The sequence below is a fragment of the Triturus cristatus genome, chromosome 6 (assembly GCF_964204655.1).
Source record: "Triturus cristatus chromosome 6, aTriCri1.1, whole genome shotgun sequence".
Taxonomy (NCBI): domain Eukaryota; kingdom Metazoa; phylum Chordata; class Amphibia; order Caudata; family Salamandridae; genus Triturus; species Triturus cristatus.
This window is the reverse complement of record NC_140589.1, coordinates 101908518-101933608: the sequence shown is the minus strand read 5'-3', so window position 1 is coordinate 101933608 and position 25091 is coordinate 101908518. Positions and strand designations below refer to the sequence as shown.

The window sequence follows — 25091 nt, the reverse complement described above, 5'->3', positions numbered from 1 at the left end:
ACACCCCCACCCCCAACACCCCCACCCCCAACACCCCCACCCCCAACACCCCCACCCCCAACACCCCCACCCCCACCACACACCCCCAACACACACACCCCCAACACACACACACCCAACACACACACCCAACACACACACCCAACACACACACCCCAACACACACACCCCAACACACACACCCCAACACACACACCCCAACACACACACCCCACTACACACACCCCACTACACACACCCCACTACACACACCCCACTACACACACCCCAACACACACACCCCCCAACACACACACCCCCCAACACACACACCCCCCAACACACACACCCCCCAACACACACACCCCCCAACACACACACACCCCAACACACACACACCCCAACACACACACACCCCAACACACACACACCCCAACACACACACACCCCAACACACACACACCCCAACACACACACACCCCAACACACACACACCCCAACACACACACACCCCAACACACACACACCCCAACACACACACCCCAACACACACACACACCAACACACCAACACACCAACACACCAACACACACACAACCACACACACCAACACACCCCCCCACAGCTACACACCCCCCCACAACCAGACACACACCCACAACCAGACACACACCCACAACCAGACACACACCCACAACCAGACACACACCCACAACCAGACACACACCCACAACCAGACACACACCCACAACCAGACACACACCCACAACCAGACACACACCCACCCACAACTAAACACATAACCACAACAACACAGAACCGCACACACAGAACCGCACACACAGAACCACACACACAGAACCACACACACAGAACCACCCACAGAACCACACCCACACCACACCCACCCACTACACATACAACCACAACCACACACAACAAACGCACAACCACACACACACACACACACACACACAAACACACACACACACACACACACACGCACACACACACACAACCACACACACAACCACACACCAATCACATATACACAACCACATACACACAACCACACACCCACAACCACACACACACAACCACAGACCCACCCACAACCACACCCACACCACACCCACAACTACACACACCCACAACCACACCCCCACACCCACCCACAGCCACTTCACCCACCCACAACCACACCCAACCACAACTACACACACAACCACAGCTACACACACAACCACAACTACACACACAACCACAACTACACACACACCCACACCCACAACCACACACACCCACATCCCAAACACACACACCCACAACCACACCCACACACAACCACACACACAACCACACACACACCCACAACCACACACACTACACACACAACTACACACACAACCACACCCACACACAACCACACACACACACAACCACACACAACCACACACACACAACCACACATGCAACCACACACACAACCACACATGCAACCACACACACACAACCACACATACACACAACCACACACACAACCACACACACCCACCCACCCACAACCACACACACCCACAACCACACACACACCCAACCACACACACACCCACAACCACACATACACCCACACCCACACACAACCACAACTACACACACAACCACAACTACACACACAACCACAACTACACACACAACCACAACTACACACACAACCACAACTACACACACAACCACAACCACACACACAACCACACACACCCCCAACCACACACACACCCAACCACACACACACCCACAACCACACATATACCCACACCCACACACAACCACACACACAACCACACACACAACCACACACACAACCACACACAAACACAACCACAAACACAACCACACACAATAACACACACCCCCACACACAACCACACCCCCACACACACAACCACACCCCCACACAACCACACCCCCACACAACCACACCCCCACACAACCACACCCCCACACAACCACACCCCCACACAACCACACCCCCACACACACAACCACACCCCCACACACACAACCACACCCCCACACACACACAACCACACCCCCTCACACCCTCACACCCCCACACACACACAACCACACACACCCACAACCACACACACAACTACACACACAACCACACACACACAACCACACATGCAAACACACACAACACACAACCACACACATACACACAACCACACACACACAACCACACCCACCCACCCACCCACAACCACACACACCCACAACCACACACACCCACAACCACACACACCCACAACCACACACCCACAACCACACACACACCCAACCACACACACACCCACAACCACACATACACCCACACCCAACCACACACACACAACCCCAAACACAACCACACACACAACCACACACACAACCACACACACAACCACACACACAACCACACACACAACCACACACACAACCACACACACAATAACACACACCCCCACACACAACCACACCCCCACACAACCACACACCCACACACAACCACACACACACAACCACACCCCCCCACACACACAACCACACACACACACACACACACACACACACACAACCACACACACCCACAACCACAACCACACCCACAACAACACAACCACACCACCACACCCACACACCCACACACACAATCACATACACACGCACAATCACATTCACATACACACACAACCACACACCACACACACACCACACACCACACACACACCACACACACACCACACACACAAACACACACACAACCACACACACAACCACACCCCCACACACACAACCACACACACAACCACACACACACAACCACACACACAACCACACACACAACCACACACACAACCACACACACAACCACACACACAACCACACACACACACCCACACACACACACACAATCACATACACACACACAATCACATACACACAACCACACACACCACACACACACCACACACACACACCACACACACACCACACACACAACCACACACACAATCATATACACACACAACCATACACATTCACAACCACACACACCGCAGACACACACACCGCAGACACACACACCGCAGACACACACACCGCAGACACACACACCGCAGACACACACACCGCAGACACACACACCGCAGACACACTCACCACAGACACACACAACCACACACACAACCACACACACAACCACAACCACACACACAACCACACACACACACAACCACACACACACACACAACCACACACACACACACAACCACACACACACACACACACACAAACACACACACACACACACAATAACACACACACAACAGTTGCATAGCTAAATACTAAATACTTATAAGGTCCCAAAAGCGAGACCTATTGGCTATGCCAATGCTTGTTTAAAGGGGGCTTCGAAACGGGTCTCTATCGGGTTCTCTTTTGTGCCCTGGCTGGAACAGAGGTTTGTTTTTTCCCCGGACTGCAGTGACAAGGCACATCGATGTGCGCTGCTCACACTGCTCACTTCTCACCAGTGGAGAAGTTACAGCATGACTCATGCCAGGTGAGCATTGTAGGGAAGGCAAATCCTTTAAAGAGGGTCATTGTCTCTCTGGATTTCCCTTCTCTTTTTGAAACTCCGGAGCAGCAACATTGTCTTGATGTTATCAGGGCTTTAAATGGAAGCTTTTTAAATATTGTATGCAAGCCATAGTTACTGCTTATTTATCTTAGGCAACTAACAACCATTGACAAAGCCAACAGTCCTGACTTGTTGTAGGTATGATGTTACTTGTTGTATCACATCTGGATGCAATGCTAAACAGCAAAATACAAGTTGGGCAGCACAGCATGCTAAGTACAGATTTTACCTTACTTGTTTTTAAGCCATGCCCTTAATTACATTGGCCACGCCCTTTTGAGAGACACCCCAGTTTTTTCATCCCACTTAACACCCTGGGAATGGCCAGTCTGGCTGCTGGGCAGGGCTTCAAGTGGGAATAAAAACCTGGGCGTGCTCTAAAAGGGGCGTGGCAAACCTCTTAAAGGGGTGTGGCCTATACAAGTAGGGGCGTGGTCTAAATAAAGATGTTTGAAAATGCCATACACCCTCCCCAGAGGTGCAAATAGAGCCAAATTTCGAGGGGGGTGGCTAATTCTTCAAGCAATAGGCAGAGTGGAGCTGCAGGGGCTCTACAAAGGGGTAAAAAATAACAAAGCCTCATTAACAAGAAAATGGTCTTTTAAAGACCTGTGAAGTACTCGGGTGCGGCTGTGTGTGTTTGGAGGCTGGTTGCAGGATTGCAATCTTACACTTACCAAAAATAAGGCGCTAAATCTATGAAATTACAAGATTTTCATATCCTTAGTTCTAGGTAACTTACCCAACAAACAAAGCTTTACTCAGAATGACTCCGAGATAGGTGTCTGAAAAGTCATTAGTTAAAGAGAGGACATTCTGTCCTAAACTGTGATACTTCCCCACAGTCCCGCATCATATGATAAAAATCTGCATGAAAGGATCTACAGCGTGCACAAAGGTCAGCGACCTCAGGATCTAGCCTGGCAATTCCAGCTAGAGCAAAATAAGTTTGGTGCAAGAAAAAAAAAGAAAACGGACTACCTCTGCGAGGCCCGAAAATAGAGCCCAATAGAGACCCGTTTCGAGGCCCCCTGAAAAAAACTGCCGGTGCTCAGACCCGGACAGACCTGGCCCACTTAAAGCCCTGCCGCTGGGTGATTACCTACTAGCACTAGAGGGCGCTGGTGGCATGAACACCTCTTCGTGATCTTGTGCCTACCAATTCCTTTTCTAGAATATCTTTAAGTATAACCCCATGAAGGAAATGGTTGTGATTTCTTTAAACATCGTGGACAATCTTGGACCCCCTAGTCTAGCTTTTCATCCAAGTGTAGGGAATAAAAGACATACTGAGCAGAGGAAACAAACTGAGGCTCCTGCAGGAAACAGTAGACCTAAAAAGCATCAACTCTTAACAATATAGTCCCTCATTCTGAGTGGCCCATGAAAATCACCATTATTTCTTCACCCTGGAAGTACTGTTGCCGGGTGTCCTGCTAATACAGGGGCAGTAACGGGGAATATGAGATGTGGGAAAAGAATGTCGCAGTGTGGCATCAAATTGCTGCAGGTCTCCCACCATTAAAAAAAAGTGCTTTTGCGCTACTTGTATTTCTGTTTCTTTACCAATCCATCTCGTATCGGCGAGTATAAAAAAAAAATTGCACCCGCTCTTGTAATGACGCTTGCATGTGCATATGTCATCCTGCATGCACAGCCTACAAAACGACAACACTGTGCCATAACACCCTTTCTATTTGCTTTTTTTTCTTGGGTACATCATCTTTACGATGCTGTACAGCAAAGCCAATAGAGAGATTTATTGGCTATGCCAATGCTTTTTGAGTATACCTGCTATTAACTGCGGCGTGCTTCTCGGTTTCTGATTTATTCTGTTTTTTATCAGCGCATCGACGGCACCTTTCAAAGATGGCTGCTCTATTTCTCCTCCGCGATTTCCTACTTGCTGCCTTCATTGTGACTGTTTTTAACATGCAGGGCTGCTGTTTTCTACTCTAACTTATTATGGCTGCCTTAACTCTGCCTCCCTCCTAGACTGACCAGTACTTTAATGCCAGGAATGTCAAGAGAGTGCTGAAAAACATTAAACACAAGTATTTTCCCCCCTTTAAACATAAACTTGAAACAAAAATAGAAAATGGCAACCCATCAAAATAATGTTAATGTTGTCTACTGAGTTTTCTGAATGGGTTTTACATCGTATAGAGAGAGAATTGTTATGCATAAAAAAACAATACAGCCGATTTTACACATACTACTACTCGAATATCCGCTTCTACACCTTTTGGACACCCACAACACGAACAAATGTGTTTTTACTCTGAGAAAAGTGGCGACTCTGCCCCTAGACATGTGTGCCAAACATTTCTTAAGCGTTTTGCTTGTTGCTGTAGCAGCATTGTTGGCATGTTCCCCGTAGTCGTCTGGAGTTGTCTTGTGCAGCACAAAACTCAGGGCGCCATCATGGAACATTCTGTTGGTTGCTACGGAGGTATCACATTGGTTTCTGATGGCAGTAACATTCTGTAGTGTTTTTCCCTGCGAGTGCCAGACTCCCTTTTTAGGTCGAGCCTAGGCAGTGCGCATGTATGTCTGCAAGACCTGTTATCTCCTCTGTCGGCTTTTAGCATGCCCATAAATTGCCATTTATTCGTTGTTGTGCCATTTAGAAATACAGGGTTTTTATTGGTGCATTGGGTCTGATTCTCCCACCTTTGTGTACTTGGGTCACGCCCTGGCGATTTCACTCATTGTTTGCTTGCATTGGCCATCCCAATACTTCCACGGTTCCTCCTGACCTGCCTTTTTATTTTGAAGGCTATCAACATCGTTTTAGGCTTTCAGGCCGTTTCACGGAGCAATGCTTTGTTCGGCACCTGCAAAGTGGCAATTTCTGACTGGTAGATGTTGAGCTATGCCAATAGTTCTAACTCAAAAAAATGCGAGACCTATTGCATTTCTAATGCTTATGTTCGTATTGTCCTTAATAATGGCCTCAATTTTAAATGGTGTTTCTTTTTTAGCACGTTATTATGTTGATTAGTATGGGTTTTTATTGGGAATGAAAGTTAAAAATGATATGACATGTTCAGTTTTCTAATCAGTTGCCCCTTTGAAATAACCATGATTGTTTTAATGAATTCACGAGAGAAGGTGCATACAGAGTATATGAGGCTTGTAAAACTCGCTGATTGACAGGCCCAAAACTCAATACGGTCTCGTGGGAGGTGCAGAGCTTTTAGCTGTGCTGGCTGAGTCCTCATCTGATCCCGGAGAAGGCTCTTAAACTCCCACAAGATGTTTGTGATTGGTTGGGCACGCAGTGTGCAATCTGATAAGTGCATTTACACTTAGCTTAATGGAGAGTGCAGACACTGCTCTTACTGTATATTAGTAAGGGTGGGCCATGCAGGAGGGAGCGGAGGAGAGGCTGCCACTTCAGACGAGATAAAGCAAACAAAAGGAGATGATGGACGGAGCGCTGAAACTTTTCAGACATTCACCCTCAGTCACAGATCTGGGTTGAATCCATTATCGTTCTTTAGCTCACTTCGCCACCTCAGTTCAGACCCAGCTATATGCAAATCAGTCTTGACCCTGTGCCTCATGGGAACAGTCCAGCCCGAACTGCCAAGCCAGGTCTTCCCTTGACCGGAAACAAGCATCCTTGGACTTTCAATGAGTGCAGTGTAATATGTCTTGCCTAAATTGCTAAGAGGAAGGCCTACCATCCGAAAAGGAATTCTTTTTTTTTTTTTAACTTTTTTTTTTTTATTGTCAAAAAGAAATAGATTCAAAGATTCTGATTCACAATAATACAAAATACAAAAAAAATAAAAAATAGAGGAGGTAGCAAGAAATAAAATAACGGTACAGTATGAGTATAAATCAAAATATGCAAATTCGGTATGCAAATTGACATCTGGAAATGAGTGCTTTACACAAATACACACATTTGCTGAAAATCAAGAAATGGATAGATAACAAAAGAAACACATACTAATCCCATAAGACCATCGGCCTATACATCATCTAAACAGCCTTTATAGAGCCAAATTTTAGTAGGGCACGGATACCCCTTATTTTAGCCAGAGCCTTCTCTCTTTCGCCAATTTCCCTTACAATTAACCACCACTCCACTACTGAGGGAGGCTTGGGTGAAATCCAGGCTCTAGCTATTGTGAGAAAGTGCCATCTTTCTTGCATGGTATGCCCCCACTTTTTGCTGACTTGCTGATGTACTTTGACTGAGTGTGCCCGGGGCTCCTGCCAATCAGGTACCCAGGGCCTGTGTTCCTTCCCTAAAACTGCATGAAGCCGAAACCCCATTGACATCTCTGGCCACATGTCAGCCCCTGGTAAATGGTATCTTAGGTACCCAGGGCCTTGTGACCAGAGAAGGCCCCTAAGGGCTGCAGCACTTATTGTGCCACCCTTAGAGGCCCTGTACCCTGACACACACAGACACTGCCTTTGCAGGCTGAGTGTCTTGGTGCAGAACAACAGTCGACATGGCATACATCCCTGTGTGCCATGCCCACAACACACACTGCCCTGGCATACCTCAGTCACCCCTCTAGCTGGGTGCCCTATGCCAGTGGTGTGGGTACAGGTGTATGAGCCCTATACCCCTACAGTACCCAGGTCCATTCCTGTGCATTGTAAGTGCAGTGCTGCCATTAAGAGTATATGGTGCTGGGAGGTCGTCATCACAAACTCCACAGCACCATGATGGCTGCACTGAAGACTGAGAAGTTTGATATCAAACTTCTCAGCACATTAAACCCACACTAATGCCAGTGTGGGATTTAATGTAAGATGCACGACAGAGGGCAACTTAGAGTTGCCCCCTGAACCTAACCTACAATCCACGTCCTGTCTGAGGGGCTGCCGAGGCTGCCACACAGCAGACATGTTGCTGGACCGCTGGGTAGAGAGCCATCCGCTCTCTTGGGCCTGCAACAATGCACATCCTGGGCGAGGTGCTAGGTCTCCTCCCCCAGGATGGGCAGGGGAAACTTCAAAGGCATGCCGCCTTTGTGAGCTTGTCCAGGCCACTTGCTGTACTCAGCAACTGGCCCCCACCGGTTCTGACCCCCACTCTGGTGGGAAGACTGGCGGGAAACCCCATAGGAGGAAAGGGGGTGTGCCAGCCTCTGCCAACCCCACCCCTCAGGTGGGGGAGGCGAGGTGAAGCACATCTCCGGGCTCTCACCATCTTGAAGATGGGGAGCCCTACCCAATCAAGACTAGGCTCCTGCCCCCTTCTCACTGGAGAGTGGCAGGATAGGGGGTGTACCCACCCCAGGGAAGGAACCCATTGGTCCCTACCCTTTACCTACTTGTAACACCCCTAAATTTAGTATTTAGGGGCACCCTGAACCTTCCTTCCTCAGATCCCGAATCCGAAACAAGCAAGAAGAACAAGAAGAAAGAAGACCTGCCATGCAGCTGCTAACAAGAGGATGACACCAACTAACTTGGCCACAGCCCTACAGGCCTGTCGACCCTCGAACCTGCTCCTTCTGAAACCCGGTGTCTCCAGTGGTCTGCAACCGCAAAAAACCTGACTGCCTTGTGACTCTAAAAGACTGGGACTCCCACGAGCAGTGGTTCTGCTCAAAGCAAGTAACAAGCCCCTGATACCAACCAGGAACCGCGACTCCTGCACACTCTGCACCCGCCAAGCCTGGCCTGTGCCGGAGTGGTCAAAGACCCAGAGGACGTCCCCCCGGCGACTGTGACCCCGAACCCAGCAGCCAAGGACCCACCTCGACGCTCCTGACGACGCCTGCAGCCTCAGAACCAGGGACCCCTCCAACAGCGACCAGCTGAGGGTAAGATTTCCCGACGCGAAAAGACTCACCGGCGCCCTGCGGCCCTCTGTGCCCTGCTCCTGGGTGCCTACCTAACCTACTGCTTCCCAACTTACCTCTGGAAGTAGTGGTCGCACCTGAAGAATCTTCGTCCCCGAGCTTGCAGCCTTTGTTAGTCATTGAGCTTCTCCATTGAAATCCATCAAGCGCCCGACGGCTCAAAAGCACCCTTCACAGAGCCGCCCGAGTGCCCCTGGGAGTGCAACCTCTGTCCTATTTTTCTTCCCCACTTGCCCTGAGCAGGTGACCAGGAGCCAAGCTCCCACAGTCGCGTGGCCTGCCTGCTAGCAGCCACCAACCAAAGGCCCCCTGCCCACCATACGCTAACATTGAGCCTAACTCTCTCTGCACCTGACTGCCCCTGTGCCGCTGAGGGTGTAACAACTATACCTACCTGACCCTGGGAGACCCCAGAGTCAATGCCCAGAACCTTAACTCTGCCAGTCGAGTACTTACCCAAAAGCCGATAACTCACTTTTCCTCCATAGGGTAACATTGACTGGTTTCACTTGGAAATTCTTTTAAGTGTATTTAACTAAAGCATCTCATTCTGAGAAAGTATATTTTGATACCTATTGTTGGTTCTAAAATAAAACTATATATTTTTATATACAAACCATTGGCCTAGAGTTCAGTTCTTGAGTGTGTGAGACCATTTGCTGACTGAGTGTGTACAACAAATGCTTTACACTGTCCTCTGATTCTGCCTTACTGCTCGACCAAGCCACCACTTTAGAGAGTAAGGTTATATCTAACTTTAGCCTCTGCCAAACATCTGTGGACTGTGGACTCTGTGCACACTGAACCTTAACTTGGTGCAGTATATACAGAGCCACTTTCTTACAGCTATCACCAGCTGGGCAGCAACTAACATAATTGCAATTATGGATTTATGCCCACCACTATCCTCTTTATAGCCGAGCATCTTCTTGGCTATCGTAAATGTATATTCAACCCCCAGTCAGAGTTTAATCACAAATAGTATCTTCTGCCAAAAAAGACCTAGGTCTGGGTACGTGACAACCATATGAATCATATCAGCTGTATGTAGCCCACACTTGAGGCAGTTACACCGTGCACCTCCATACCCCCACCCTCCCCTCCGCGTGACCCCACCTTGAGACCATCTAGCTATCCTCTCCGGCGTGTAATGAAGTGCACAGATCGTCCGAAATTGTTGCAATCGTAAGTTGACCGAATGTAGAGTGTTCTATAACATCAAAAGCGGTCTTTACCTCTCCTATAGTAATATTTATCCCTAAGGTCTCGCTCCATCTTGACGCTAGTTTTTCACAGCCATACCGTTTAAACTGACAAAGAGATCGATACATCAAGCGAATGGCTGCCTGCCGTTTCTGGGCACACAAACACTCCCAAACCCCCTGAGCTTGAGACACTTCGAATAGCAAGGTGTCTAATGAAATAATCCCTAGCTTGAAGATATTTAAAAAAAACATCAGTTGAGGGATAGCAAAGGTAAGCTGTAGATTCTCAATTGATTTAAAACCATTACAGTGATACAGCTGCCCCAGATAGTGAACGCCATACTTTGCCCATTGCAGGCCTGCGGAATCCTGAAATATCCCAGGCAACATCGGGTTACCTCAGAGAGGGAGCTTATCATGTATAAGAGATATAGAATATCTAGCCATAATGCCCTGCCATATGTAAACACAATCTCTAATAACCTTGAACCGTACCCGTTTAAAGTAGTTAGGGTCATTAATTCGATATAAAAACATCTGGTTCTCCGGGCCAAGAACAAGCCAATGCCAAAAATCCGCTTTATCTGGATTCAAGAGACTGCGCAGGCGGCCAACAAATGCAGCCCAATAATCCAATTTAAAATCGGGGAGTTCTAGACCCCCCCTGGTTATACGGAAGCTTCATTAATCCAATAGCGCGTCTTGAGTTTTTTACACCCCCAAATAAAGCTGCTCAAAACCCCAACCAGCTTACTAAAAAAGCAATTTAGGAGTACGCAGCGGGATTGACCGAAATAAGTACAAAAATGTAGGTAGTATTTTCATCTTAATGATGTTACACCAACCCAGAATACTAAATGGGAGCTTGTGCCACAGTTTCAGTTGCTTAGTAATAATCGCTGACAGAGGATCATAATTTAATGCATGAATAAGTTCGACCTTAGGCGATATACGAACCCCTAAATACATAGCGGTCGGGTATGCCCCTTCCACTGGAAATTCCGGCTTAACCCCTTGCATGCTTATGACGAGCCCAGCTCGTGTGTGAGGCACAGTGAAGCTGTGCTCATGACGAGCTGGGCTCGTCATAACGGCTGCGCTCCGCCCACGCGTGATTTATTCCCCGCCTGTGCGGGAGAATCAATCAGTGGGCGGAGTCGTGACGAGCCTAGCTGGTCATGAGCACAGCTCCACTGTTCCTCATGACGAGCTGGACTCGTCACGAGCACCGCGGCGCCGCGTGACCCTCCCCCCGCGCCATCAGGGAATTACCCCCGCAGCGAAGGGGTTAAAGTTAAGAAGCACTTGCGTTTTATTAATGTTTAATTTGTAGCTCGAAAAAAGGCCAAACTTCTTGGCTTCCATATTTATTCCCCCCTATTGCCGATATTGGATCAGCCGAAAAGATAGTGATATCATCCGCGTACACTGTAAGTTTCAACAAGCGTTGTCCAATATTCAGTGGACATATCCAACATTAGCCAGGAGTGCCCGAATAAATGGCTCAATATTGAGAGCAAAAAGGAGGGGGGAGAGGCGACAGCCCTGTCTAGTACCACAGCGAATAAGAAAAGGAGCAGTTTGAGTATTAGAATAAAGTAATCTAGCCATAGGACTGTGATACATAGCTTTGACCCATTTCCAGAATTTCTCCCTAACCCCAAATGCCGTAAGTGTTGCCCAAAGATATTCCCAAGCCACCTGGTCAAAGGCTTTTTCTGCATCTAATAAAACCCTGCCCAGGTTGTTTTTTAGCTTCCCTGCAGCATCAAAAGCCACCACTGCCGAGTTGACATGGGCAGTGGTATCTCTCCCTTGTATAAATCCATGCTGCTGGGGAGAAACCAAGCCGGCCATCTTAGGGGATAACCGGGCGGCCAGTATCTTGGCAAAAACCTTAGCATCTGCATTTATTAAAGAGATTGGGCATTAGGAAGCCCGTTCCTCTGGTGCCTTATCCTTTAGAAAAAAAAAAAATTGTATTGGCAATATTACATGAATTTGGGACTCGGCCAGTTACCCCAATTTGCTTGATTACCTCTCTTAGTAAAGGGGCCGCCACACTTTTACAGCTTTTATAAAATTCAGCAGGAATAGCGTCCTCCCCAGTTGCCTTCTCCAACGGGAGCCCCCCTATTGCTTCCTCAATTTCCTCCAGTGTAATTTCCTGCTCTTATAAGAGCGAATCTTCATCCGTCAAAGCCAGATGACTCTGCATATCTGTCAGATTCTGACCTGCATCTGGAGAGTATAATTGCTCATAAAAAATAGAAAACTGATCCGCAATATCCTGAGGGCATCTATATAGTGTACCCCCCTCGCCCTTAATGGCTTTGATCTTCGTCTCAAGGCACTTGTCCATAAGCTGGTAAGCAAGTACTTTCACAATTCGATCTCCATACTCATATTGAAGTGTCTTATGCTTAATATAGCTCGCTGCTACGTTCTTTTAAAACCCTATTTATCGCCACCCTGTCCTCTACTTAAGAGGCATATAAAGAGTCCTGATCTACTACCCCCTGATGGACAGCCTCAGCATGCTGGAGTTCGCTGGCTATCAGCCTTCGATAGGCTTTCTTACCTAATGTCTCTCGTTCCTCATTCCGTTGCCAAACAAACTTTTGAGTAACTCCTCGAATATATGCCTTCATTGCATTCCATACCACACAAGGGGAAGCTGACCCTAGATTATCTTCCAGATATTCCGATAATTTTTTAGAAATGAAGACCAGATACTCAGAATCCGTAATCAGCGTGGAAAAGAAAAAGGCCGGGATGTTTTGGGCCCAGGGTTAACCTGGAAAGATGATAATATAGGGTTATGGTGGGATGTAATCCGAGGACACACCTCCATGTCCGAACCCTGCAAAATGCTATCTTAAATCCATGCCATGTCGATTCTAGAATACTGCTGGTGTGGTATGGAGTAATATGTATAGCTCGGTATTGTTGGAAATAAAGAGCGCGACGCGTCCTGTAGCGAATGCAGACGCCCTAATTCTAAGATGGAAGCTCTCACCTTCTCCATCCTAGAAGTGAGCGCCCGGCTAGTAGAATCTATATCATAATTAATGACACAATTGAAATCGCCCATTACAACTAGCTCCCCCTGCCAACCCAGTAAATCCAAGCAAATGTAGTCAAAAAGGGCCGGATCGTCAACATTGGGTCCATACAATGCACAAAACACATATTTCATACTATTGATCTCAATTTGCGCCAAAGACCCCCCTCCCCCTTTGGTCCGCAAATACCTTTAGAACTTGGCAATCCAGTGTCTTAGCAACCAAAATAGCAGTGTCCCTTATCGACACATTCTGTGAAGTACATATTTGGTTTTGAAAACCCAGTTGATTGAGAAGGCCTCGGTCCTTATATGCTAAATGCGTCTCCGTGAGAAGTACTATATGAGGTTTATATGCCCTAATTTCCTCCCGTACTAATTGTCTTTAATTTAGATCCTCTGTTTAATCCTGACACATTCCAAGACAAGCACCTACTCATTGCCATATCCCTTAATATATACGCCAGACCTCAAATCAGAGAAATACAAATCCACCATTCCCCACCACCTTGAAAAAAACCATAAGCGTTCTTTTTGACTTTTTCTTTTTTCATAAGCCCCACACCCTTAGGTGCACCCACACCAAAACTCCTCATCAACAACCCCCACCCCCTCCCAGTATCCTAAAGAGGGAATCACCCTGCCCAAAAAGGTAGGTGCCGCTGGATATGGCAGCTAACATCTCGGCGCACCACAAATTCAGCCACAGCCCACCCCCCACCTACCTCAATTTAAAAAAAAAAAAAAAATGCATAGCAAAGAGTAAGAGAAAAAAGCCTTCCTGGATCAGGAGAGAAGAAAGGGAGATTTGAAAAAAACCAAGAGCAGAATGATCATGGAGGGAAAGGCCTATTGGCCATTAATAACCTCCCAACCCTTTCCCTAATCCAGAATGAAACACACATCTCTGCCCCCTTTGCTTTTTAAAGAGTTCTAAATCCCATCAGTCCTGCAAGATGCTATTGCCATCTGCCATTTGTTCAAAGCTTGTTTAGCCTCTACATCCGTCAAAACAAAAAAAATTGTGAGTGCCCATCCTTGATGACTTTCAGTCGAGCCAGTTCCTGCAAACAAAACTTGGGCAACTTCTGCTTTGATAGGATCAATAAGTGGTCTCATTTTCCAGCGTTTCTCCATTGTAGCACAACTTAAATCCGATCTAACAAATAAGGAAAAAGAGTCAACAACTATTGGAGAACTAGACCAAGCCTTTAAAGATATAGCCTGCCTTAACAAAAAATTCCCCAAAAAGATCAAAATCGGGGATACCAGGAACTGTATCTCTGCAAAGATAAAGGCAACCTATGCGCTCTCTGAACTTGACAATCCCAATACCAGTCTGACAGGTCCGAGAAGGGCTTTTGAAGAAGCTGGACTACATAAGCACGAGGATCTGATCCCTCCTTGCCTTCCGGAACCCCAAATAATCTTAAATTATTCCGGCATTGCCGGTTTTCCAAATCTTCAATTTTAGCTTGACAAGCCAGGTGCTGCACATCATGAGACTGTACTGTCTTAGTCGTAATAGTATCTTCTGTCTCTGCAACCCTTGTTTGTAGCTCGGCCATGTCCCTTGTTATTCCGCCCACCGTGCCAGTCACCTCACTCATTGACTGTTGAATACTGAGGTAATCAGCTCCGATCTGTGAATGCTAGTCTTGTGCTTCCCGCCTTTGCTATTGAAATGCCTGCAATATTACAGCAAGTGACGGCTCTTTGGCAGATGACTGGTCTTCTGCCCTGTCTGTTGTGTCCAAAAGGTTGCCCTTGGCTCCAGCGCTGATGCACCATTTGGCAGGGACTCGATCTCTGGACAGTTCTGAGCTGGATAATCCAACATAGTTGATACCTCAGACCTAGCAGCTTGTCCTGTTAAGTGCATCTCTTGATCGCTAGTACTCTCCATACGCTGTCTGTTTTTCAAACCAGAGCCGGAGCCAGACAGCAGAGAGATCAGTGACTTAACCTCTCCCTTTGCTTGAACCCATTTTCAAAGAGGGCTGCTCTCCAGGCTAGCTCTCCAACGTACACTAGAACTGTTATGCCAGCTGTTTCCCTGCAAGTCTGTCCCCTTCTTGCGAAGTTTGGCAGCCTTGGATTGTTCAATTGTATTCCCAATAGAGGGGTTAGGAGTATGTTGCGAACCCCGTCTGTTTTTTCTCCCCAATGATCGTAGTATCAGGCGTAGGTGGGTTCACCCATTTTGGTTTAGCGTCCTGTTCAGTACACGTAGGAGGAGTCCCCTGGCACCTGGTGGAATTATCAAATATATCACCATCCACCTCAGGGCTAAAAGTATTCGGGTCCTGGGAAATAAAAATAGGGCTCCCACCATCAACATCCGCCAAATTGTCACTCTCTGCAGACATATCAACCTCTTCCAATATTGTCTCGTCTAGAGTAACCAGAGGAAATTTCACACCAGGTAATTTTTAGTTTAGTTTAGTTTACTACATATTTTTGAAGGCCTTGACTAAAAATCTATAAGAATTTCTGAAAAGGCACTCAATAAAATAATCTAATATTCTCCTGACCCTTCACATAGGGAATTTTGAATAGAATACAACAATACAATGCACCTTAAAGCCTCATTTCCCAAAGGAAAGTGGTAAAAAATCCATAGGATTTTTCATGCACATCAAACAGCTCGGGCATGCAGAACCCCTTTCACTGGCCCATCAAATACAGCCCCAACCACAGCACCAAAGAGTTGCAGCAGGAGGCATGGCTAAATGTAGGGCCACTGGAATTCTGAGAAACTACGGCCAAGCATTTTCTGTATAATTATGAATTTGCCACAATGGCCACATACTCTACCATTGGCTGTATCGCGTGCAAATTTCAGCAAAAAACTATCTAGGTCAAAAATATCAAAAGTTACTAAAAAAATGCTTCATGTGTGCACTTTGCTGTATCTAGGCATTAACCTTGTACTAATGAGGTGAGACTTTTAAAGCATTCATATGGGTTGAAATGACAAAATATCACTGGCAGAGAATGTACAGCTTTGTGCTTTCTAATTTGTCTTTTCTTGGTGGATAATTGAGACCTAAATCAAGAAAAAGGGGGAGATAGAGGGCAGGATACAGCAGACGCAGCCGCCTTTGCTTAATCTAAAAACCAAGAAGAGCCCCTCTGTGCTAAATAATCTATCTTTCCACTGTTCTTTATAGTTTTTAGGAAAACTGAAAGTTTTCTTAAAATAACCCTCAACCACAAAGATGTGACATGGTGGCATGCTTCATCATAGGGTTCTTCCCATCCCGCTGTGGGACTGGGCGTGCTGCGACTGACTAAGACGAGGGCGCACTTAATAAGTTGAATACTATAAAGCAATAGGTGGTATAAGAGTGGGAGGGTCTACTCTAGGGTTAAAAAATACCTGGCGAAGTAGGAACAAAATATTTTCTTCAGTCCTCTTGCTGATATTGTTAAAAGTGTGTGTGTGATCGTGATCGTATGATTGATTGTCAGGAAAAATTGTGGAAAATGGTCTACAACATACTTCTTTTATGTTGAAACCTGGCCCAATGGGGGAAGGGACGCTTGTAGTCAAACACTGGAAAAGTAAAGCAAGACTTAAGATAAAACTTCAAATGTACATTTAGCATTGTGCGTCTACTACTGTTCTAGGAGGGTGGACCTAGCTGATATCACTACCTCATCCCGTTTTCTGATTGTGTCAATACTGAAATACCCACAGTAATGCAAAATCCTCTCATCGCTCTGTTCACCTTCCCCTGCTATCTATCTATTGCACCTGGCTTCCAAGCCCCTTTCCATCCCATCCTTTGGATCAATTCCGTCCAGAGATTGTGTCCTTGAACAACAATTTTTTATTCTTGACAAATCCAGTTTCATGGCCTTCAACAAACCAATACCAGATAACGCCACCAGATCATTTTCAACAGTCTCATTTGCCCAGCAGCCACAGATCCCGAGGCATCCTGGTCATCACCTGGTCTTCTCCCAGCCCAAGCCCACAGAACCACTGCCACTGTGAATGAGCGAGCGCATCCGCTATAGTATTATGAACACCTGGGACATATCTTGCCTTAAAAAAAGTTACATTTTAGACAGTCATATCGGAAAATTCTCAAAAGCAGAACTTTTTCATTTTCTGCAAATTCTCAAGTGTCACCACTGTCTGATTATCTACATGAAACACCACCCATCTGTTGGCTAAAACTGATTGTCTACATGAAGCACCACCCTTCAGTTGGCTAAAAGCTTCCCCCATAAGACCATCACCTCCCCCAAAGGTAGGAATTTCAAGAAGGCAATGCTTCTTTTCTTCGCCAAACCATGAAGCGGGCCATTTTCCACCACCGTACGGCCGTCCCAAAATAATAACCAGAAATCAGGTGCACCTGTGGCATTTGAAAATATTTGTATGTGCCACAACCAGTCTTCCGCTATAAACAATATAGCAACACCATTGAATTCCTTGAGAAACGAAATCCACATTCTCAAATCGGCTCTGACACTGGCCCTCAAACGTACTTGGTGATGAGCTTGTTACAAGCTACCGCCCCCCTAATAAAAAAGCATTGGCATAGCCAATAGGTCTCGCTTTTGGGACTTTATAAGTATTTAGTTTTGCAGCACAATATCCTTGGTGCATCAACATCAGCTGTTGCATGGTTAAACCTTGTACCTTATAAGTGTTTAGCCATTCAACAGTTGATGTTGTTACACCAAGGATATTGTGCTGCATACCTAAATACTTATAAGGTCCCAAAAGCGAGACCTATTGGCAATGCCAATGCTTGTTTACCTTAGAGGGGAAGAGAGCATGCGCTTTGTGTAATGAAAATATAAGGTGGTTAAAAGAGGTGAGATGGGCTTTGGAGAGAAATAAAAGCCTTTTGATAGAATAGACAATGTGTGGTTCAGAGAGAGAGATGGGGAAGGAGAGAGAGAGAGAAATAGGTGTGTGTATGGGAGAGGAAGACAGAAAACATAGTATTGCAAGTTGTACGAAATGAAGTTTATAAACTTGATGGTGATGTGATCATATTTTTTTCAGGCCCAGGATGACATGTACTGCATTTAGGATGCTTCTCAATCGTGCCAGTGTAGCGCCTCGGACCAATGCAGTAGGTCATTACCACCATCCACATGTGAGGGATTGAATAGCAGTTTTGAACTCACTTTCTGGAAGAAGGGATTTGAGGTTCTAGCTGGTACTAGGCTGCGTTTGTATTTTTTGGCAATGCGTGCCTTGAGGGTGGGGCAACCTTAATTTCTTTTTTAATTACATTTTATCGTGTTTTATATTTCCGCATTTGTGGGCTACTTCAAAGCTTAGAAAACCAGAGACTTTAAAATGGAATGCCCATAGATGACATGGAGTCAACTCCCTGACAGGTGCATGTTAGAGGGACAGATAGGACACCGATGTACACATCAGTAGAACCGGTGAAGTTCTTGCAATACAATATTGGGCAAGGTGAAGCGGTGGAAATCTACCTTCACTCCTTCCAGAAGGCAGACCCTTTGAAGGGCAGCAGCAGTTATAAACAAGCGCCAGTTCGCTTTCAGCATTGGTTTTGGAAATCCCCAGTTGTAGAAAATAACATCATACACCAAATTGCCATTATCATAAAATTGTGGCAAAACACATTAAAGATCCAAGTCTCTATTCCTAACATGTCCTTTGGTGGCCACCCCTGACATCAACCTTCAACACTTCATGGTCATCCTGGGTTAACCATGTATAAATATAATATACTGTGGTTTGTCTAGGTATGTAAAAATGGGCAGCCACCTCTTGAGCAACAAATCAAAAATGTTATTCAATGAATAGAAAGAACATTAGTGCCAACTCATTTGATTGACATTACCAAAAGCGCATATTAAAAAAAACACAAGGTGAATGAACAGAGCAACCGCCCAGCAGAAGTGCCACAAACTAAAAAACGGTGGTAGCAAGAGATTCTAAAAAGTATTATTAATAATAGAAGTGTGTGAGGGAAGGGACAGATGCAAGACAAATCGCTGAGCAAGACTCACACAAGGGCCAATGTATGGTGGAGTGTGAGGGGAGGTGAGTTGGAATTCAAAGGTCACTGTGAATGAGAAACGTAAAAGAATGTTTGTTCAACACTAAAAAATAAAAAAGAGTTCCTTTTGTTTCATAACAGAACCGTCATCTTACATTCCAAGATCACGATACAATTATAAATTATAACTAGTTAAAACAATAATTATCACGAATGAGGAACATTAGAGGGGCAGACCTTAGGTTTCAGTATGTTTACTGTATGGGAAGAAGCGTCCTCCATGGAGCCCAGAACTAAAATGGCAGGGATTACACATGACAAGACTGAGGTACATCAGAGAAGCTGTACCTGCGACTAAGTACTGATATTGTATCTCAGACGCCAGGCTAGACTGAAGTACAGAGGAGGAAGCGTCCTCCGTGGAGCCCAGAACTGACATGGCAGGGATTAAACATGACATGACTGAGGTACATTGACGTATCTCCGTGAGTCAAAGTGATGGAAGAGTTGGCACTGCTGCTGGCATTGAGGTGCAGTGGCAAATCTAGGGGTGGGCCCAGGTACTGGACAAAAAAGGGTCCCGCAGAAGAGGACTGAGGTGTATTGGCAGAGCAGCGACGGGGCAGGATAGATGTCCCTGGGAAGAGGTATTTGCTGCTCCCATTACTGAACGAGCAGAGGCCCCGGTGCTTGAGGTCAGGTTTGAGTGACTTTAGAAGAACTGTATTCATTACTGGACACAGCAGGTAGTCCTGGAAGAGGTTGCGCAGGCCTTTCTTAGTACCGGAAAAGCGGGTGGGAGGGGGGGAGAAGGTGATAAATGAACCTTCATCTGTGAGTCGAAGTCACAGAACTGCCAGTCCTGCTGCAAGGCAGGGCTGAGAAGTAGTGACAGAGCTGTGGTTGTCATACTACACCTCCACTGGGCTGCCTGAGATCCAATGCAGACCTGCGCATGGCTCCCGGAAGCAGGGAAAGAGCAGGTCAGTGAGGAGGTGAACTGGCGCGCTGTCCGTGGGTCCCAGGGCTGCACCTTGAGGGGCTCTGCAGCGCAGGGTGGAGGCAGGCAGTGCTCGGGCCAGGCTAAATGCACACTGGCAGAGCAGAGCTGGGTAGTGAGTGTACTAGAAGAGATGCCGGTTCAATGGGTGTCTCAGTACGTCTCATGGGTCACGGCGACAGACTTGCAGAGGAGGGCTAACCGGGACAGAGCTGCATGTGCTTGCTGGAGCGCCAGAGAAGCCTCTTGCAGGAGGAGCTCAGGGCTGAAACACCGTCACTTCTTCAGGAGAAAGGGCGTGCGCTGCCCTTACCGGCACAGCGTGGTGGCGGCGTGGCTCGCTTCCAGGAGACTTGAACCAGCGTGTGAAGAGTGTAAGGGGGCTACAGCGAGTCCTGTAAGAGGCTCTCGGAGACAGAGACCTGAGGCAATGCTAGGTCTGCAAGAGGTCCCCATCCATTAGCGGTTCTCAACACTGAAGTGTAACATATCAGAAAAAAGCCCGGGAGTTGTGTGCACGCGCGCGCACGCTAAAAAAAAAGGACAATGGCAAAAGTGAAAGCTGGCATGTGAGTGGTGTGCGATGTGCGCGCACCATGATGAGAGAGGAAAGCCATATGGCGCCTCTGCTCGTCATTGTGCGCGTAACCGCAAGCTAGTGGCCGGCAGCCTCTGGGTAGCACTTTCAAAACCCACTTACTAAATGTCTTGCTTAAGACCGCGCATGCGCCGGCTCAGGCCATACCTAAAAATCAGTGTCTACACTTTGCAATTGAGTAAGTGCACTCCTATCCTCTGGGAATCCAACTTAATACCCAGAAAAATCATTGTAGTACATGGACCCTTTGTTTTTTAAGGAGCCACTGAGCTGACCGTGGAAAGCCAAAAAGGGAGACAGCCAAAGAGTACTGATGCAAAACACATCTGCGCACGTCGACTAATACAGAGCCAAAACCAACATTCTTAGTCACTTGCCTGTGAACTGGTAAGCTCATCGAACTCCTGGCTCAGCCTCGTTGCCAATATTTAATCTGCAGTGCACCGAGTGTATCAGGAAGACGTCAGAAGACTCCTGGTGCGATATCATGACGTTTATTCATGTGGGAAAGATCCAGTAATGACGTAAAGGGCATCTACGTGATCCTCCACTGATTTCATTATTTCGCCTTCTGACTCCGACTGCGTCATACCCAAGCTTGGAAAATGTGAGCTTGTTCGACACCAAGAGGAGCAGAATGGAAGGAGAACGACTGGAGAAGCAACACATCTACACTGACAAACCCCAAGGCAACAGACCATGATTGGCAGCTGTTAATATATTCTAATAATGTTGACTTTCAGGGCAGAGCGTGCTTCCGAATCCGTCCCTGCAAACAGAACGCAGGTGTATTCTTTGTCCCCCTGTTCTGGATTTGTATGGTTTGGCTCCAAGGTCAATGACATATACCAAGCTTTTACTTCAAAAATTAACATCACCAGAGCCCCTCCCTCTCATATTTCCTCAGGAAACACCTTGTCCAGTTTTAAGGCTCTTACTACTGATCAAACAAAAATCATTATCACGTCTATTAAAACGGGATCGGCTCTGGACCCTTGCCCTTCCTCAGTTCTTTCTATGGTGATGGACACTACTGTTCCGGTCATCACTCATGTTTGCAACACAATACTAAGTTCAGGGACATATCCAGATTCCTTAAAAAACACACTGGTTAAACCCCTGCTGAAGAAACCCAGTTTAGATAAGGAGGAACTAAAGAATTATAGGCCCATAGCAAGCCTGCCTTTCCTAGCTAAAGTGGCGGAAAAAGCCATGAACCAGCAGCTATCAGAGTACATAGAGAAACATCATCTATTGGACGACACACAGTTTGGCTTCCGTAAGTATCACGGTACGGAAACCGCCCTTATTAAAGCAGCAGACGACATCAGAATTATCCGTGACCAGGGAGGGACAGCATTACTTGTATTGTTAGATCTCTCGGCAGCTTTCGACACGGTCGACCACAAGATCTTGGTGGACCGTGTCGGAAGGATGGGCATTCACCACACTGCGAGAGACTTGCTCTCCTCCTTCCTGGCCGATAGAACGCAGGTGGTCACACTGGGGCCATACCAATCGGCCAAGCTGTCACTTCCGTGTGGGGTTCCTCAAGGCTCATCCCTTAGTCCGACACTATTTAACATCTATGTGTCGGACCTTGCTTGTGTAATCAAAGCATACGGGACGAGCCTAACCTCATATGCTGATGACACGCAACTGGTGTTGGCCATTAAAGGTGACGGGCTGGAGGTGGCAGAGCGCTTCCAAAATGGAATGATGGCGATTGGAGAGTGGATGGCAGGTAACTGCCTGAAGCTCAACTCCGATAAAACGGAGGTGGTCATCTTTGGACCCCTCTCCCCGATTTGGTCTGTATCCTGGTGGCCACCAGCCTTCGGTACCCCTCCTAGCCCGACCCCTAAGGTCAGGAATTTGGGAGTAACTTTTGATGATCATCTCAACTTCATGGCACACGCGAACAAAGTAGCAGCCACAGCCCATCATAAACTTAGAATGATAAGGAAAATCATCCCTTTTCTACCGGATGCTGCTGCCAAAACACTGGTCAGTTCCTTAGTACTTTCATCCTTAGACTACTGCAATGCACTTTTTCTAAATGCCCAAGCCAGGGTAACAAAAAAACTGCAGACAATACAGAATGCAGCAGCACGTCTGCTGTCTAGAACACCCAAGTTTGCACCCATTTCTGACACCATCAGGACATACCACTGGTTGACGATCCAAAACAGGATCAAGTTTAAATCACTCTGCATAGTCTACAAGGCACTTCACGATCAAGGACCACGCCCCCTCAAGGACCAGCTTATACCCTATAAACCGGTCAGACAGCTTCGATCCATAACTCTCAATCAATTAGTGGTTCCACGTTCCAAAACAGTCTCCTGGAGTGACCGCCGATTTTCAGCTGCGGCTCCTAAGATATGGAATACTTTGCCACAACATATCAGAACCAGCCCCTCACTTTTGCAGTTTCGGAAGAAACTAAAAACCTGGCTGTTTAACCAGTGACACTGCCCATGATCTTCCGAAGTGATCAATATCTTGGGGAAAGATAGCTGTATAGTCTAGCGCCGAGACGCCTACGGGTATTCGCTCGCGCTCAATAAATGTTAGAAATAAATCAATAAATAAATTGCGCAGGTGTCTCCAGATAATTATGTGAGAATCGCCAGGAGAGGGGCTTTGGCTCCGCTGCTATGTTGGTAACCAGGACTTCATGTTGTGATTGGGCAGAAGTTCTGTGTTCCCACAAAAATGGGCGTGGCCTGCAAACATCTGTGATCATTTTGTTTATTTATCAAGCTGCCTGAGCTTGAACTTTTGGGGACACGCACATCATATTATAATACTATTAATGTGTCTTAGGTAACTCAATAATTTATGGGTTTTTCCTCTGGCAGCAGCACAGATGAGAGGAGGGCAAACATTACCCTACATTAATTTTTAGGTCTGGCTTGACAGTGCAGCTGGCCCCTGACCTCTTAACCTACACCAGTGTTCTTCTATAGTTCTTTCCTTCCACACAAATGCATATTAACTTCGATGCTATCTACTTGTAATGCTTCCCCTTACCATACAAGATTCCTTTAAACCAGACTTATTGGCGTTGCCAATGCTTGTTTAAACTTGTGTTCCATGAGTAGATGTTGAGAGGCGGATCTGAGGATTCTGGAGGCCATATGTTGACTGAATAAGGAGTTCATATAGTTTTACCCACTTGATTTGCGTATGGGCCTGTGCTGTGACGGAGCACTTTGAAGATGCGTCTCTTGCTTCTAGGTAGGCAATGAAGTTTCTACAAGTGCTTCGGGGGCGCTAGGTGGCGCTGGACCGTCATGGCCGCGCTCTTGTGAGGCTCTCGCCAGCCGGGCGTTAATACACCCTGCAAACACATCCTACAGGCCAGCTACCTCTACTAAACTGATGCCGACGGACAGCTGAGGGTCTCGAGTCCACTCGACGCAAGTCTCAGGTCCGTGGGTGCCCTAGCGGCGCGGATATCGCCAATCTTGGGTGAGGCAGCGAGAGGGGCGGACCTGCGGCTCGACGGCTCCAAACAACGCGAGACCGGGGATTCTACGGCCCTACGGGCCGCGAGGGAATTGCGGACTGTGGCCAACGCGATCGACACTCTCCTGACTACCACGACGGGCCTGCCATCCCCTCCGTTGCGGAGCCGGCGTGCTCGCAGCGTGAGATAGACCCTGCTACCTCCGAGATGCGGATGTCGTTCGTGTAGAGGCCCTGTCCGCCC

At 47.0% G+C, this 25091-nt stretch overlaps 1 protein-coding gene across 1 annotated transcript in view; it reads left to right on the top strand.

The window, feature by feature from the left end:
- Positions 1–25091, top strand: part of LOC146816438 (calpain-1 catalytic subunit-like) — a 476307-nt gene that overhangs the window by 283548 nt on the left and 167668 nt on the right. The window contains exons 5-6 of the mRNA XM_085610281.1: positions 19152–19172; positions 24640–24656. Of these exons, the coding sequence (XP_085466407.1) occupies positions 19152–19172; positions 24640–24656 (38 nt within the window). The remainder of the gene's footprint in view (positions 1–19151; positions 19173–24639; positions 24657–25091) is intronic.